This window comes from Balaenoptera musculus, chromosome 3, assembly GCF_009873245.2.
Source record: "Balaenoptera musculus isolate JJ_BM4_2016_0621 chromosome 3, mBalMus1.pri.v3, whole genome shotgun sequence".
NCBI lineage: Eukaryota > Metazoa > Chordata > Mammalia > Artiodactyla > Balaenopteridae > Balaenoptera > Balaenoptera musculus.
In genome coordinates, this window is record NC_045787.1 from 56,687,802 (window position 1) to 56,706,675 (window position 18,874).

The 18,874-nt window shown below is 42.3% G+C and overlaps 1 protein-coding gene across 4 annotated transcripts in view; it reads left to right on the forward strand.

The window, feature by feature from the left end:
- Nucleotides 1-18,874, forward strand: part of ARHGEF28 (Rho guanine nucleotide exchange factor 28) — a 309,300-nt gene that overhangs the window by 138,834 nt on the left and 151,592 nt on the right. For 2 of the 4 annotated variants that reach the window (XM_036846524.1, XM_036846523.1), the window contains 3 exons: nucleotides 2,939-3,122; nucleotides 6,466-6,646; nucleotides 9,889-10,132. In XM_036846524.1, the coding sequence (XP_036702419.1) occupies nucleotides 2,939-3,122; nucleotides 6,466-6,646; nucleotides 9,889-10,132 (609 nt within the window). The remainder of the gene's footprint in view (nucleotides 1-2,938; nucleotides 3,123-6,465; nucleotides 6,647-9,888; nucleotides 10,133-18,874) is intronic. The other 2 variants (XM_036846525.1, XM_036846526.1) reach the window with 1 other exon arrangement.

The window sequence follows — 18,874 nt, forward strand, 5'->3', positions numbered from 1 at the left end:
AGGGAGCTGGGCTAGCAAACAGGCCTGGGAAGCTCTGCTGGTGCAGGAGTCGGGTTGGGTACAGTGAACTGCAGCCCAGGTTGGAGGGTATTTAGGGTCTTGCTCCAGGCACTATATATAGGGAGTGCCATAGAAATGGTTGACACCGTACTGCCTTTATCAGTGGTATGATTTTAAAAGGGAACCCGAAAGGTTTAGGAACCGGGCCGCACAGCAGGAGGTGAGCGGTGGGCGAGCTAGCAAAGCTTCATCTGTCGCTCCCCATCACTCGCATTACCCCTGAACCATCCTCCCCCTACCCCGTCTGTGGAAAAATTGTCTTCCACGAAACTGGTCCCTGGTGACAGAAAGGCTGGGGACCGCTGGTTTAGATGTTCCCTTTTGGTCGTATTTTTCTTGGAAAAAAATTGTATCTCGTATAACCATGGGCATTTCTCCCTAGGTTCAGACTGAGATCCATGACTTAGAAATTCCATCCTCATGTGGCTGGTTACAACCTCGTGCTTCATGCTGACTGGTACATTGGGCAGTGTACTCGTGTGTGTGTGTGTGTGTGTGTGTGTTGTTACCTGATCCTAACAAGTCTCTTCACGATTATTATTTAAGGAGGAAAAAAAGTGTAAATGTTACCAAACATGCCTTGTTCGGAATCTGTTAAGAGTAAAAACCTTACTTTCTAAATAAGTGAGTTTAAAGATCAAAGACTTAAAGGATAAAATAATTAAAGATAAGTTCTTTAATAGCCTTTAGAAGATAGCAAGTATATTAAACAGATGTCTGGTGGGGTGCACTGCTTTGTCTGTTTTCAGATGTCATTTTACTGAGGGGGGGGTCTGTGCTGTGTCACACAGATGGATGATGGAGCAAATATACAGTGAAGTCTGTGGCATTTACATATTTGAAATATAATGCTTTATGCTCATTGGTCTAGATATAGAAATAGTATAAACCAACTAAAAATGTAAGCTAAGCAGTTTTCTTTTGCAACCATGTGCTGCGGAGTACTTCCTTCTGATTGTTTCAGACTAGAGTTTTGTTGGATGCTGGCTCCACACACATCACCATCACAACCTGCTGGTAAGACAAAGCTGAGTTTATTGCCGGCCTTGATAAGGGAGAACTCTGCCTCCATTGTGCCTTAGCAGAATCTTGAAGGAGGAAGGCAAGGTTGGGATTTGTTGAGAACTCGAAGTTTGGTTTAATGAGGGTCTTTGGATGCAGGGGAGGAGTGATGGCAAAGGGGTGTCAGGGAAGGGATTTTGAGTAGGTTTAGATAAGGATCATGATATAGTAGTTAAAGACTGGTTTTGCGGCTTAAACTGTCAATGCTTCCTGCTAAAGAGCTGATGGGCCTTGAAGGAAGTTCCTCTGACGAATAGTCAGTCTTTGCCTAGGCAGGAGTCTCCTGGACCAGTGAAGTTATGCTAATGAAGATGACGGAATAGCAAAATCATATTAGTGTAGACGGTAAGCTGGGTGGAGAAGTAGGTAGTTTTTGTCTTCAGTGTCCAAGCTGTGTGGGAGTATGTACTTTGTGTTCACAGATTTTACTCAGGAGGTATCAGAGGTAGAAAACTAAGAATGATAGATGCTCCAAGTAGCAGCTGTAGCCATGTATTAAAAGCTAACTGTCATGGGTGGTCATCAGGGAAAGAGCCATTGGTCATTTATTCTTTCAACAAGCAAATATTTATAGAGCACATACACATGCCAGGTACTGTGCTAGGATAAAAGACAGATAAGGTCCTACCCTGTTGGGCCTTCCACTCCAGTGTGATGCAGCATCCTCTGGATCTCCTTCAGATTACAAACAGTCAATAACATTACTTAACTGGAGGGTATGTATAACTCAGATTCTTACTGAGTACTTATTCTGACAGATCTTGAGTGTTAGGATTTTCATGTTCAGTTGTTAAGACTAGGTTTGTTTTAAGGTGTGTCTTGATGTCGATGGAGTTCGTGGGCCTAGCTTTTTAAAATGTAAGCAAATGTATTCTTTTACATGTTTCCAATGTAATGTTTATCATGGGCCAGCTGTGTTCCAGGCACTGAGTCATTACAGGAGAAATACAGGAGTACAAACTCTATACAAATTAGACAATTTAAACATACACAAATAATTGAGATTTTAGTAGTCAGTTGCCATTCAACTCAATAAATACTGAGTGACTTCAGTTTGCCTATACCATGCTAATGTTAGGAATAAAAAACTTCTAGGATGCCCTCAGCCTGTAAGAAGATACAGTCAGGAAACAACCATAAGACACAGCGGCAAACACCAACAGCAAAAACCCAGACACAAACCAAGCAGGAGCCCGCTAATCAAGGGGGATGTGAAGAGGCACAGGCCGAGTTTTTGAAGCAGAGCACTGGTGTGTGTGACGTTGGCAACACTGAAATAATCCCAAAGCTCTAATAAATGGGTAGAAGTACGTCCACAAAGTTTGAGAGAGACCATGGACTCAGAGCCCATTTCTGCCCCAGCTGCTGACCTCTGAGGACAAAAAGTGGAAATGGAGGCTCCTGGACACTCTTGGCCTCTAGTAGCCTGTCCTGCTAGGGTAACAGCATCTCCTTAGAGGACACCTTGGAAATTGACGATGTCTGTTTCCAAAGGATGGTGTGCTCCTAGCACTTGTTTTCCATGGATGACCTCACTGAACATGAGTGAAAGGTGACGCGAACGTGCACCATAGTGCATAGAACAACATTGTACCAGTGATGAGCGAAGCTGCCTCCAGCACCTGCCTGACCTTGCACAAATCACTTGACCTCTCCACATCGGTAAAATGAGGTTTCTGGATTAGATGCTTTTGATCGTTCCTTCCAGCTCTGACATGTTTACTATTACTATTCTTACTTTGACAATCCCTTTGATAAAATATATAAGACAAACTTTTTAAATGAAGGAACTCATATTACATGTTTTTCTTTTCAGTTTCTCTACATAGAGAGTCTCTTCTGCATCTGGCTGTGAGATGGGGCCTTGCTAAGCTTTCCCAGTTCCTCCTGTGTCTCCCTGGAGGAGTCCAGGCCTTGGCTTTACCCAACGAGGAGGGTGCCACGCCATTAGACTTAGCTTTACGTGGTGGATGCTCCAAGCTGTTTGAAGACATCACAAAGTGAGTTTGGATACCTGATAGATTCTCTCTCAATCTGTTTCTCTGAAGTCTTCCAAGCATTATGGAAAAATTAAAATAACCAAACCACGAGGTAACATAGGTTTATATTTTACCATTAGTTCCCATCTATAAAGTACAGATATACATATCATACATAAACAGATATACAGATATATTTGGTATTCACATTTCATGGGGGAGAGGGAGTCAGGAAAAATGTCTTAAAAGGCTCCATGGTTGGGGGGCTAGCTATAAGAAGAAAAAAAGTTGGGAAACACTAGCCTAACCCCTACTTATCTTTCAGGTTTTCGCTTAAATGTCACTTCTTCAGAGAGGCCTTCTATGTTATGGTCTTTTACAATTATGATTAATTTACAGTATTAATTGTGATTAAAATTATGATTAATTTATAATATAAATCAATTTATAATTTTATATATATAGTCATCGTTTATTTCATATATGTCTCCATCCTAAATCATTTGAGGACTGAAACTATTTCTGTTTTACCAACTGTGTTCAGCATATACATTCATTGAAAGAATATAAGTTTTTGTTGAATCAATGAATAACAAACAAACCCCAAGATACTATGTAGCCAATGGGCTGGTTATTAGGATCTAGAAATAATGGAAATGAAATAATTTGTCAACTGTAAAGTTCTCTATGTTGAGGATGATACCAACACTTTTAATGTTTGTTACTTAGAATGGTTCAGATTGGTCATTATATCCTATACAGTGATTTCCTTGACTTAACATGTGGTAAAAAATAAGTGGGAAACTACAATGAAAATGACAAATTACTACATAAATATTAAATATTATCAATGTTATTACCTGGTGTGTCTTAATGGACTGGTATGTTTCATTTGTCCCATGGAACTCAATGTAATTAATTTACGGTCGTATGCTACCTAAGTGCATGTTGAAGTCACAGCTTTCTGTTTATTTTTGTTCTTACTTGGTCAAGTGACTGCCAACTAAGGAAAGAGCCCATCCCAATGGAATTGCCTTTATCTTTGCTCTACCGTGACCCCACTTTCTTTAGCTAAAAAGGGCAAGGCAGGACCACTTCCTCTGACTTTGTCATTGTGGATAGTTCAGGGTTACATTGAGGACCTGGAGCCTCACTTCATCTTTGGTAGCTTTGTATCTTTCTATTATGTCCAAGACCAGAAGATGACATGTGTTTTTAAAGTTTACACATCCTCTGTGTCAAAAAAACAAACAAACAACCTAATCAAGAAATGGGCAGAAGATCTAAATAGACATTTCTCCAAAGAAGACACACAGATGTCCAAAAAAGCTCAACATCACTAATTATCAGAGAAATGCAAATCAAAACTACAATGAGGTATCATCTCTTACTGGTCAGAATGGCCAAAAAGTCCACAAACAGTAAATGCTGGAGAGGGTGTGGAGAAAAGGGAACCATCCTACACTGTTGGTGGGAATGTAAATTGGTGCAGCCACTATGGAGAACAGTATGGAGGTTCCTTAAAAAACTAAAAACAGAGTTACTGCATAATGCAGCAATCCCACTCCTGGGCATATACCCAGAGAAAACCATAATCCGAAAAGATACACGCACCTGAATGTTCATAGCAGCACTATTTACAATAGCCAGGTCATGGAAGCAACCTAAATGTCCATCAGCAGAGGAATGGATAAAGAAGATGTCTTACATATATACAATGGAATATTACTCAGCCATAAAAAAGAATGAAATAATACCATTTGCAGCCACATGGATGGACCTAGAGATGATCATACTAAGTGAAGTAAGTCAAACAGAGAAAGACAAATAATATGTGATATCACTCATATGTAGAATCTAATTTAAGAAATGATACAAATGAACTTATTTACAAAACAGAAACAGACTTACAGATATTGAAAACAAACTTATGGTTACCAAAGGGGAAACACTGGGGGGAGGGATAAATCAGGAGCTTGGGATGAACATAAACACACTGCTATATATAAGATAGATTACCAACAAGGACCTACTGTGTAGCACAGGGAACTCTATATTCAGTATTCTTTGATAACCTTTAAGAGAAAAAAATCTAAAAAAGAATGAGTATCTGTATATGTGTAACTGAATCACTTTGCTGTACACCTGCAACTAACACAACATTGTAAATCAATTATACGCCAATAAAATTAAAATAAAAAAAGTTTACACATCTAATAAATCCATTCGTGGATGGGATTAGAAGTAGACTGTAAGCTAAATTTTGATTATGTGATGGAGCCTCCATTTTCTAAATTAATTACAAAAATCTCATTGCTCAGGCTGAATCATTCACTTCAGTGGCTTGTAGTTGGCATGGGGAGTTGTTTTCTAGAAGATTCTGAAGTCCCTGCAAGTAATTGGGTCAAGAGTTTGGGGAGATGCCCCAAATCTTAGAGTACAGGTGCTCTTAATGGATCTCTTTTTGTCACTCCATGTGATAGGGATAGCATTTATGTGGTTGGAGCTATACTATAATTTTGCAAATATACAAATGCTGATTAACAAAATGAGGTAATGCAAGAAGAGGAAAGAGACATAGAGCTAGTTCTGTGAACTGAAGAATCTGGGAGCCTCTGGGGGCTGTGACAACATGCTGAGGCAAGCTGTTACCTGGGAGCACTAGCATCTCCCTCCTGAGGCCTCTTTACCATTGCTACTACATGACCTATAGGCCATCCGGAATATTATGCCACTAACCATGAAGCCTACATAGAGCTAATAAACGTGCAGTTGTTCTTAACCACAACAGAATGGAAAATAAGCCAATATTCAGGAATTTAGTTTGGGAATATTGTTCCTTTGTTTGTGAATGAATTCAAGAATACAGCACGATCAAATTTATGCAGGTTTTAATTTGCATGAGGAAATGATTTACAACAGTAGACCAGCGTGTTGTGAATATCTTGCTTGTTTGTAGCATCCGAACCTCACCATGCTCTCTGGAGATCATATCTGTTTACCACTGTAATCGCCTAATAAACTGTCTGCTGCCAGCTAATTTGTGGTACTACATGTGGTGCCATTAAGGCCAGAGGCATCTTTTCAGATTAAAGGGAGAATGAGGTAAAGTACTATGTTTAAAAGTCAGTAGTGTTGCATTAATTATGTAAATCTTTATAGTATATAATATATGTGAACAGCTTTTCAACTGACGTCTTCTCTAGGTGGAAAAACAAAGATGACTTTGTTAGGATCTATTTACATGATCTCACGTACCTATCTTCAGTAGGTAGCTTTTATGGCTTGTTTTGCCAGTTGGGTTTGTAATATCAGGGGCAATGAAGGGTATTGGGATCGTGGGTTTTGATTTGTGCTGTTTCAGCTTCCAGGGCAGACGTTCCCCAGGTTTCTCCCGAGTGCAGCTCAGCGAAGATGCCTCCCTGCGGTATATTCACTCATCAGAAACACTGACCCTGACGCTTAATCACACAACCGAGCATTTGTTGGAGGCGGATATTAAACTCTTTAGGAAATACTTTTGGGATAGAGCCTTTCTCCTCAAGGTTTGTGCCCTTTATTGTGGTATAAGACATAATAACTCACGCTCTTTGAGAGTGCAGACAGCAAACTCGTTGTATTGGGAACAGTATTTTGGGGGGGTAGCACTTTCTTTTTTTCTAATGGGACTTTGAGGGACATGGAATTAGAAACTGTTACACCAGTAGAAGGAAGATTATTATATGATATTTTGGCGGTAGGTAGAAAATAGTAATTTGTGTAATATTGTTTCCTTTACTCTTCATGAGCCAGCATCACTGATGTTTAATATTCTAATATTGGGTATTTTCTATTAACTTATTGACTGTATTATAATTCTTATCTAAAGCAGTTGCCTTTAGGGTTATTTTAAATGAATAACATCTTCTTCTGGGATTTCTTAAGGCTTAGATATAGTTAAACCTTTGTTTCAGTGTACAGATTCTTCTTGAATGGGGACTGGTTACTTGAGACCAGTTCTTTTTCAAAGAGATTTTTCCCCCTCCCACCGTGGCCCAAACATCAGCTTTGACTGTTATCAGGGCATGCCCATCTCAGGGTTTAAAATGTTTCATCTTCATTATTTTTATTTTTTTGTTGAATCTGGAAGACTGTAAAGCATATTTATATATTTTAATTATTATTAAGTAGAATGTTCTTTTGAGTAAAAGGGCTTCAGTCAATTTAGTTGGTAGTTCTCAGGGGTATAATGGATTCACTCACCAGATCGTGTGACACCCCCCGCCCCCCGGCAAACCCTCTGCCCTCGCAGTCTTCTCAAGCACATCCATTAATAAGCACCAGTTTCATGACTGTATAGGCTTTACAAAGTAAACAGTCAGTTTACTGTTATCAGAAAACTGATATTGGTATTTATCAGTTTTGGCTTTTGTAAAATGTTTGCTTTATATAACCAAATTGAAGGTTTAACCAGCAACATTATATATCAAAGATTATTGCTTACTCCATATAGGGTTTTATTAAATAATTAAAATAAACATGCCCTTCAGAGTGTGAACTACCTCCGCTGGATTTAGGGAGTTTAGTGGACAATTTTCTGGCATACAGTATTTCCTCATTTTGCTTAAGGGTACTTTCTGTTTAAAGAAACAGAAGCTCTCAGCCGTCCCTGTGGCTTCTCACCCAGGCCCCCAGGGGTGGCTGTTTCAGTGGGGCAGAGGCTGGGCCTGGCCCAGCAGCCTTACTCAGGGCGAGTGCCTCTCCCTGCAGTTTCAGAGGGGCAGAGCTCAGCAACACGTGTGTCCTTAGAGGGGACACTCAGACTACAGCAAGACCACAAAGCTCCTGCAAAGGCTAGCGTGCTCCATGTAAAGCAAAAATTCTGAACATTTGTTGCATTATAAAAACTTCCAGCTTCTTAGGTCGGATTCGTGATTTCTTGTAACTTGAGATAATTATTACTGATGACATTGGGGGAGATTTAGGATGAGTAAATCTAGATGCTTTAATAATTGATTTTTGTAGTGGACTTTACAATAACAAAGACCAAATGAAGATTACTTTCCAGTTTATCAGAGATTTTAATTTTACGGAAAACACTTGATAAAAGAAGAATCCATTGCAGTGGGATGGCCTTGTGTTCCAGGTGTCAGCACCCCTTTTTCGTTCTTCCTGTCCTAAGCTTTTGGCTGGGTAGTGCCTGGGTAGGGAGACTGGGAAGGGAACAGGGCTGAGGTTCTTTAAGACACTGTGATGTTGTAACTTAAAATAAGAAATATTTCTGGCCTCCGTCCATGGTTCTTGGCTCACAGCCCCCCAGACCCTTAGGATTTCCTAAGTGTTGAGCAGATAAAGGTGTTTTTTTGTTATGTTAATGAGGCAACTTTTGGAAAGCACCTAAGGATGGGGGCTAGTTACCTGTGGAGCCAATCGCCTGGTAACTTTCAGTCCCACCTCCGTGACCTCCAGGGAGGGGAAAGGGCCTGGAGATGGAGTTTAATCAGCAATGGACAGAGATTTAATCTATCATGCCTACGTAATAATGCAAGCCTCCTTAAAAACCCCAAAGGACTGAATTCGGAGAACTTTCTAGGTTGGTGAACTTGTGGAGGTACTGGGTGGCTAGCCTTCTAGGAGGGGCATGGAAGCTCCGTGCCCTTTCCCCATACCTTGCCCCATGCATCTCTTCCATCTGGCTATTCCTGAGTTATATCCTCTTATAATAAACCTGTAAGCTAGTAAGTGGTTGTCTTTGGCCTTGAGCCTGCGTGGTTAGCCCTCTTTTAACCCCAGGTACTCACGCTACCGTCTCCTTAGTACCTCTCCAGACATATACCTGCTTCGGTCCATCCGTTAATTCCATGGCGGGCCCTAAAAGAGAGAGTACTGTGTCCTGGGAGTAAGGCTGGGAGCGGTTAATAGCCACAGGGGGTGGGTGACCGGGTACTGCTTGTTCCCTGCCTCTTTGTGATTTGGTCAGTTATGTATATTTTCATGTTCTTTTTGCTCTGGCCTCAGGATGTCCTGAAATAGTCATGAGCAAGGCACTTGGTATGCTGAGCTTAATAACATGCCTGGCGGGGGGGATTCAGGGCTCTGGGTCAGTTGTCGGGTTGCTTGCCTCAGTTTGCCCATGTATTTGTTTTGGAACATGTGCTGATGCAGTCTTGGGCAGTTTTTGACACATCGACACATAATTCTGTCTCTTCGCATTTTCACTGGCTGTGGGGAATCTATTTGAAAATACAGAGGGCTCTAAGGGCATCTTCTCTCTACAGATCACAGCTCAGTCTTGGCCAGGGACAGCCTGCACCAGCATGTGCCAACATGTAGCCCGAGGCTTATGTTCATCCTGGGTCCTCCCTGTAATAGTGGTCCTGCCCCCATCTCCAGGCCCCCAATCCCTGTGTCTTAGGGTGTGGATGGAGGTGGGTCTAGGTGGGCAGTTGCATCAAACAGAAGTCCTTACAGGTTTCAAGATCTTCTGTTCCCCGTCCCCTGTTTGGTTCATGCGTCATGTTCCTGAGAACCTTCTGGTGGTGTGATCTGGGGAAGCAGTGAGGACTAGTGGCAGGGACAGTTTTGGCCCTTGTCTCTGGTTCCTCCCGCCGTCTCTCATGTCACGCGGGGTGCCGCTTACATGTTCTCCCAGCAGCTTTACCACCCTATCTGCCCCTGCCTCTCCAGGCCATGCCTCTGGCCTGTCCCGGCTCTGAGATGCTCGATTGTGATTTTCATCTCTTGTTGCTTATCTGAAGCCTCAAATGGCTTTCAGTGATTTTTTTTTTTTTTTTCCTTCCTCTCTTAGGCTCTTGAAGAGCAAGAAGCCAGGTCAGAGGAAAAATCAGATATGCCCTCCAGCACTGCAGGAACCGAAGAAGGTATGCGTGCTCCTTCCCGACCCCGGGAACCCAGAAAGTGCTCAGAACTAACTAGTCACCTGGGAGTTGAAGTGTGTGGTGGAGGACAGCAGGAGCCGAGGGACTCAGAGGCGAGAGCAGGGTGCTGGGGTGCCGCTGGGCCCCGGGGTCCTCCAGCAGCGCCGAACGAAGGTACTGTGTGTTTCCACTTTTTACTCAGTTAGCATTTACTGGGTTCCTCCTACATTCCTGATCTTTGGGGACCTCTCCTGACACGCAGAGAGTGTTCCCCTCATTTCCAAGTTCAGTCCGTTCGTTCTGTTCAGCCCTCCGTCACTCACCTGTTCTCCAGCTTGCTCCACCTCTGTGGGGCTCCTGCTCTGTGCCGGCCCAGGGGGTCTTAGAGGATGGAGGCTGTGAGGGTGTCTTTGTTGTCATGGGGTCTGGTGTGTAGAGGTGACGGGGGGTGGGGCACGCTGGGGGTTCTTCAGGGAACAGGCGGCCCTACCCAACCCTGCATAGCCCTGATGGAGCTTCAGAGACTGAATGTACAAATCTGCTCGAGGTGGGCGTCCACAGCAAGAGGTGTGTGTTTAAAATACATTGTCACTACTCTGTTCCACATCGTAACGTGGAGTCGTGTTGATGGCGCACCTGGACGTAACACCCAGCTTGTAGGCAGGAATATCGTCCTTCGTCGTTTTCTCTAACTTGGCAGTTTGTCTGGGCGTGTGATCTCCACTTCAATTCAGGTTCTTTCCCCTTTAATGTATGCAAGTAGGTCTGATCTGTTAGCAAGTCCTAGTAATAAACACGGGTTTTGATTCGCTGGAGTATCTTACCTCTGTTCTTGAATACTCCTGTACTATTTATATGGAATGGATTGTCGTTTTGTTTTCCAAAACCCAGTAGTTTTAGGAATCTGACCATACATCACTATGTCTTCCAGGGTAGTTAGGGCAAAGGTTTTAATACATATTATCTTATTATCAATTACGTTCCTTTTGCTTTATATTTTAGAGTGTTTTTTATTTTTTGAAACTAAATGCGAGGTTAGGTTTATTTATGTCTGGGGGTAGGGTTATATCATCTACTTAATTTCAGATCAGTGGAGTAGACATTACAAAATATCTGTTAATGTAAAGCGACAATAGTCTGATAGGGGTGAGACGCAGCATGCTAGATGCTGGGGTTAGGGAGAAAAAACAGGACAAGACTCCTGTTCCCAAGCCACCAGTGTCGACAGCTGGAAGACCGGTTGTTCTAAGTGTGTGTGCCCCACGCACCTGCACTCAGTCCCGGGTTAAGCCAACCAGTTGAGCTTCCCACCCAAGCTGCACCGCTTGGGCCCCTGTGGAGTTGCCCTCGCTGCTCTCCCCTGTGGGTGGTGCGCTGGCTGCGTGGAGGGAGCTGCAGCTTGCCATACCTGCCCAAGGAGGTGGTGGTGAGTTTCACACTTTCTCCTGCAGACCCGTGGGAGAAAACTCTGGGCTCATGTCACGAGCGCTGTCATCTCCTGAGCATTGGGCTTGGCTTTTACTACTCTGACTGTAACTGATCAGGTTTCTTGCTTCTAGCTGGCTGGTAAACCTGGGGCTAAGTTTCTGGCCTGCCGGTTGCAAATTATAGGGTACTGCTGACCGCGTTTTGATATTACCCTTATTTCTTAAGCCTTCACTCTTGCTTTTCCTTTTTTTTTTTTAAATCAACTTCTGATTTTTACTCTATCATCGTATACATTTTTCTTCCCTTGTAACCCACCTCCAAACTAACTTAGAACAAAGTGAGGTCTAAACAAGTGCTGAAATTCTAAGTTCTTGCCCTCAGGGGACTGACAGTTTGGGACTAGCGCAGAAAAACAAGCTGTCCCAGCACATTATAAGTGCTATAGGAGTCATAGGCAAGTAATACTGTGAGAACTCTGTGGCGTGTGATGGTGGGGTGGTCAGGGAAAGCTTCTTGGTGGAGGTGACCCTGGAGCTGTGATCTAAGGGAGGGAAGGGAATTCTAGACAATGGGACTATATGCAATACAGAGCCCTGAACCAGATGATGCGTTGGGGGAGATGCAGATTGTTTTGTGGTCCTGGAGTATAGGGGTGTGTATATGATGCCAGGAACATAGGCCTGAAAGAGAGGCAGATCAGCAGGGCTTGTACACAAGGCAAGGAACTGGAACTCCACCTTGACAGCTCTGGGAACTGTTTTAAGCAAATTAGATCAGGTTGTTATTTAGAAGGGTCACTCTGTGAGAGTGTGAAGAATGGGTTAGAGGGGCCGGGGGCTGCTGAGAGTAATTCAGAAGACAGTCTGCACCGTAGCAGTATAATGAGGTTGGAGACAGAGGGACCGATGGATACTGTCCTGAAGGTGTAGGATGTCAGGTGGGTGTCAGTGGCAAGGGAGAAGGGTGGTTCTTCCATTCCTGGTGTGTCCCTGTGCGGGACAGGCCTTACAGGAAGCAGGATCATGACAAAATACCTACTCAGTTTTAGACAGGTTGAGTTTGATGGGCCCAAGGGGGCAGCCAAGTTAATATACCTGGCTGCCAGCTGGACTGAAGTCACTCAACCAATAAGCAAAAGAATTTGCACAGAAACTCAAGTTCTCTAACGCCAAATAATTAATGTGTATATTTTACAGACCTTGTAGACCGTGCTTTTATCTGTATACATTTGGAGGACACGTTAGAAACTGTGTGCACATTCCAGCAGAGGGCAGTATTCACCTAAAGTGAAAGCATTCAATTAGCTTTTGTTCATTCATAAGCCTGCAGGTGACTCAACTGGAAGAACAAAACATTTTGAGTGTAAGAGCTTGGTTGTTTGTTTGTTGTTTTTCCCTTTAACCCCCAAAGCAAACTTTCCCTTTGAGATCTCACAGAAGATTCTTAATAGATCATGTTCTCCCTCCCGGGGCAGTGGGTAGAGAGGGAACTTGTAAGTGTGTATCTGTAGCTGCCATTGATTAAAAGATTATAATACCTTTAGCTTGGAAATTTACTTTGTTAGTGTGATAAATGGTTTTATTATTGTCTCTGAACCAATTATGTTTCCATAATTTCATGACTGTAATTGTCCTCCCAGAATGACGGGATGTTATTCCAAATGAATTAAATGGCCAAAAGGTCACCTCATTTTCACTGTGTTCAGATGTAAGCTAATTATGAGTATGTATTGATCCACCAACTGACTCCGTTTTGTCCCTTGCCGCCTTTGTTGTTATTTGATCTCTTACTCTAGGAGTTCCTAAAGAGCATTGTACAGAACGCCAACCTTGGAAGATGCTCTGAAAAATAAGTATTCTTTGTCCAAATAAGTAGAAAATGCTATATATGAAACCCTCCTGTTGGAAACTGAGAATACATTTAACGTTTTGTGGGTTCTAGTTAAGTCTTGCAGTCAAGAAACCTGTGTTTCTTGTTTAACCTAACAGTTCTCTAACTTGATCGTGGGAGAATCCCTTTTTCTTAGTTCTCAGCATCTCATGAAAGTGGTCCGTGGAAGGTGCTTTGGAAATGTTGCTCTTCCTCATCTCTCCCGATCCTGCCCTTTCTTAAGCTTATGTCCTCCTTTTTCACGATCATGTGGGTTCTCTCCATCTATTAGTACATATGCTCACACTGGGAGGGAGCTAGGGAGGCATTTTTAAAACTCCTCATGGTCATCTTGAGCACTGAGGTCACCCATGCCTCGCCACACGGCCCACTGTAATTCTTGATGTTGTTCAGTAGTCTGCTGCCTGCCTAGAGTCTATGGGGCCATAAGACAAGCAACCACTGCAATACTGTTGACCACTCACTGTATGAATCCATTTTCTTTCATTATTTTGGGGTTTTTAAAAAACCCTGTGTAATTTGCTGTCTCGACTTTTATGTGACTAGTCCTTTACTGTGTTCACTTCTCCCCATTAATTATCTTCCACGTTCTCCTTTAACGAGGACATAAGGAGTAGGGATTGGGACACGAGTGCCAGTCACAAAGGGAGAGGGCAAAATCATCTCCTTCAGAGCTGAGGCAGCAGCTCCCAGTGGGCTCAGAGGGGCTTCCTCCTCACCATCCGGTGCGAGAGGCCGTGGGTCCAAACGCAAGGCCCGGTCTAGGCAGGCAGACGTGAGCCCTGCAGGCCCATTGACTTACCCATTCAATAAGTCTTTACTGAGCGCCCACTCTCTGCCAGGCACTGTTCTCAGCACTGGTGATGAAGCAGTAACCAAAAAGGCAAAGAGAAAAAGCCCTCATCTCATGGAGCTTACTTTCATTGAATTTCACTCATGCCTTTGTGGAGTGACGAACACTGCTCGAGGCGCTGGGGATGCAGCTGGGAGCCAAGCCAAGTTTGCACACTCAGGGAGCACACGTCCCAGTGGCCATGGAGAGAAGGACATTTCTGGGAGTCAGGAATCAATTCTCCCCATTTTGTGCACAAGGAGGTGGTAGCAGAGAGAGGTCACGTAACTTGTGTGAGGTGACACAGCTTGCTCAGGCAGTCAGAACTCAGGTGGGTAAATTCTTACCCACCACACTGTAGATACCCACCACCCTTCTCTAACAGACTGTTTTCCTATTTAGTCTTCAGACTGCTGCTCTAGAGTTCTCTCCAGCTTTTGTGTGATGGAAAAGTGCAAAATTGGAATCGTTGCCTTGAAATGAGCTCTCTTCCATGTGACCGACCTGTCTCATAAAGTCCTTACGATGGGAGATTGTGACCCACATGCAGAGACAGGTCTTGATGACACATCAGCAACAAGCAGACTCTGCTAAAAACCTCAGCTCTGCCATGAACTGGCTTCTGAACAGGATGCAAGTTACTCAGCTGTGTTTCCTTTTGTGGAAAATGGTGGAGTTGGGAGTGTCATTTAATACTTCCTTCAAAATAAGGTTTAAATGAGAAAATACAGGTGGGGCACCTTGATCAGTATCTGACTGTGGATGCTTAGCCAACACTATCTTGTGATGAGTGCAAGTTACAGCACGTGGCTAGAGCGGGCTTAGTGGTGATCATGTGTGTGCTGAGATATCAGGACGTAGCTCTTCACCTCATGGTGACCAGGTGAGCAGATTTTCTGCTTGAACATTCCTTAGACGGGGGTGCAGCTCTTCTCTGTGTGCTCTAAGTGAGTGAGATGGGAAGAGGGAGTTGTGTGGTGGATTCTCCTTTTTTTTTTTTTAATTTTTATTGGTGTCTAGTTGATTTACAATGTTGTGTTAGTTTCAGGTGTACAGCAAAGTGAATCAGTTATATATATATATCTATATATCTCCACTCTTTTTTAGATTCTTTTCCCATATAGGCCATTACAGAGTATTGAGTAGAGTTCCCTGTGCTATTCAGTAGGTTCTTATTAGTTATCTGTTTTATATATAGTAGAGTGTATATGTCCATCCCAATCTCCCAGTTTATCCCTCTCCCCTTTCCCTCTGATAGCCGTAAGTTTGTTTTCTACATCTGTAACTCTATTTCTCTTTTGTAGATAAGTTCATTTGTACCCTTTTTTTAGATTCCACATATGAGCAATATCATGGGATGGATTCTCCTTATTTGAAGATATTATTGTGAGATATTATTGGGAAAACCAAGAAGTCTTTTATCCATGCAAAATTTCCTTTCCAAGATTTTTCGTTTTGAATACTGTGGCCCAATGTCTTTTTAGAACTGTTGAATATGGTTCCAATGTCTTATCAAGATGCAGGTCCTTTAACCAGGGTGGCTGGGACCTGAGGTGTTGGGGATTTAGGACAGCAATTAGGGAGGCTGTTCTGCAGGGGTGATTACTCAGCTGGATACACAGCTCTTATCTTAGCCTCATTGTGGAATATCCATCCAAGGACTTGGTCAGTGTTGCTCGCCTAGAAGCCAGGTACCTGGGCATTTGCAAGACACTTACACTCCATACCTGGAGAATGCACTTCCCAGCCCCAGGAAGTCACTTGTGCTTCTTTCATTTGACAGAGAGGCTCCGTCTTCTCTCTGTTTCTTTTAGAGACTGACTTTGCCAGTCCATGTTCTCCTCCTGCCTACAGAAGAGAATGAGTTTCATCCTTAAAAGGCCAAAATAAGGTCTCAAGCTGATATGATGCTCATTTTGTGTATTGTTATAATAATATTAGTATTTTCTCACATATAAAGAAAAATTCTCCACCTTGCCTCCCCCAGTTCATCACAGAATTAAAGAATCCTAGTTTGAGCTGGAAAGAATCTCAGATTCCTCAGAATTCACCTAGATACAACGGATTCTGCTCCCATCTGCTATGGATACTTTCTTCCAGCTGGGTCCGATTAGTTAGGAGGAAGGACAAGCATTTACTAAGCATATCAACTGAGGAGTCTAATACAGTTGAAATAAGCTTATAAGTTGAAGGTATATTTAAGGAGTTTTTCCCCCTGAATTGAAGTAGACTCTAAGTGTGGAATCTTAGGGACATAAAAGTATTCCCAAGAGAAAATTGAACCTTGTTTATATTGTTGAAAGATGACTTTGCCTCATTTTATTCAAGCAGTTGAGTAAATTAGGAAAATTATGTCCTGACCTCAGTTTAAAATATGATGATTTAGAGCTTCTGCTTAGTTGATAGTTGCCACCAAATTTTGGGGCTGAGGGTGGTATCTTTTATTTTACTCCATGACTTAATTTTTGACTGTTTGAGATTTTATGGAGATGGGGGGTGGGGAGGGTGGGAGAGAGTGCACACTCTAGATGTAAAAAAATCTATATTATAAAAGCATATTAAACATAGAGTTACCATATGACCTAGTGATGACACTCCTAGATATATACTCAAGAGAAATGAAAACATAGGTCTCCTTAAACTTACACACAAATGTTCAAAGCAGCATTATTCATAACTCCCCCAAATGGAAACAATCCAAAAAGTCCATCAGCTGAGGAATGGATATACAAAATGTGATCTATCCATACAACGGAGTAGTATTTGGCAATAAAAAGGAATGAGACACTGACACATTATAACACGAATGGACCTTGACAACATGCCTTGTGAAAGAAGCCAGTTACAAAAGACCACATATTGTATAATTCCATTTATGTGAAGTATCCAAAATGGGATCCATTAAGACAGAAAGTAGATTAGTGGTTACTTAGGGCTGGGGTGGGAGCGGTGGTGGTCGGGGAGAAATGGATAGCGAGTGCTAATGGGTATGGGATTTCTTGTTGGGGTGATGAAAATGTTCTATAACTGGTTGTGGTGATGATTGCACAGCTCTGAGTATATTAAAAATCATTGAATTGTACACTTTAAATAGATGAATAGTATGGTATTGAATTATACCTCAAAGCTGTTATATATATGTATACATACATATATATACATGTATATACATGCATATATGTATATATGTATATACATACATATATACATGTATATGCATGCACATATGTATACATGTATATACATACATATATATACAAATACAAATACACAAATACAAATATATATGTGTATATGTGTGAAGGGAATATACTAAACGATTAATGGTGGTTTTATTGATTTTTTTTCTCAGTCCCTTTCAAGTTTTCTTAATTACTTTTGTGACTCAAAAAAGTGTCACGAATAATTTGAATTAAAAAAAAAACACTACGTATTTCAAAAAAGATGTCTTAATTTCTTTCTGAAAGAATGCAGAGTAGAAATGTAAAAATTATATTGTAAAAGAACACGTTTTGAGTTGCTTGAGGTCTCCTCTCGCCTTGACATCCTCTCCCTGACTGCCGATCCTGGGGGCCCGGGTCACTGGGGGCCCGGTTGAGCTTGTTAAATTATACAGAATGCTGGGACTCATGGACTAACAGGGCTCATGTTGATATTTCTGTTGATAAGTGCCTCATTGTTTCTCCCAGTCCATATTTATACTGGGAATGCCAACTGATAGCTGTTGGCATTAGTATTCCCACCTTTAGAAAAAAAAAAAAAGGGAGTAATTGAGATACTGAAACAAAAGATCAGAGTGTTATAATAGCCTCTGAATTGAGAGCGGTAGATGGTTTTTCAAATTTTTTCCCTTTGCCATTTTAATTCTCTAGCAGTTGTGAATCAGACATGCACACTAGGGTAAAATATTAAGGTGATTCGTGAAGTGAAGTTCTTAGTGAAACTCCAATGCGTAACTAGAGAGGAAAGGGTGACTTTTGGGCTTGCAGAGCTGGAGGGGTGGGAGAAAGCCAGGGGAAAAGCATTCATCTGTCTCATCCAGCTGGCAGTTCAGAAGTTGTGATGAAATAGCACCGGTATTGGAGTATTTGAATTAGTAATTTAATAAAGTAAACAACTTTACCTTTCTTGTCCCTAATGATCTATTACATCTCATCAGTTATTTTGGGCTGTCAGATCTACATCGAGGAGAGAAACATTTATTCGGCATCTGTAATATACTAGGCACCCTGCTTGGCCCTGGGGATACAGATGTTGGGCTTAAATTAATTGGGACCCAGCCTTCCCAGAGCTAATAGTCTATTGGGAGAAGAGGATTCATTCAAAGACTGTGAACTACCCTATGAGTCCCTTTGGGCATTTGTGGGGCAGAAGAGCAAGCTGAGAGCATGACCCGCATTTTCCTTTGTGCTTTTGATGCTGCCCTGCATGTCTAACCCAGTTGGGGACTTGATCGTGGAGAGCTGAACCTGAGGGTCGGGGTGAAGCAGCAGTAGTTGTCTGGCTGGCTCTGATCGAGATCCTTCTTGCCTCCTTCCTGGGGGAGGAGTCAGATGGCACAGCAAATTGTAGCTGAAGGAGAATACTGAGCACCCTGTATTTTCCACGTAAGCTTTCTCTTTGCTTAAGTCTAGCCTCCATGGTCCCATTTCTCAAAAGGAGACCATATGACTTGTGCACAGAGTTGAGATCTATTAGACTAATCTGTTTCCTAACAAGACACTGGTATTGATCTTATGCTGTTTGCTAGTGCAGCGTCGCTGGTG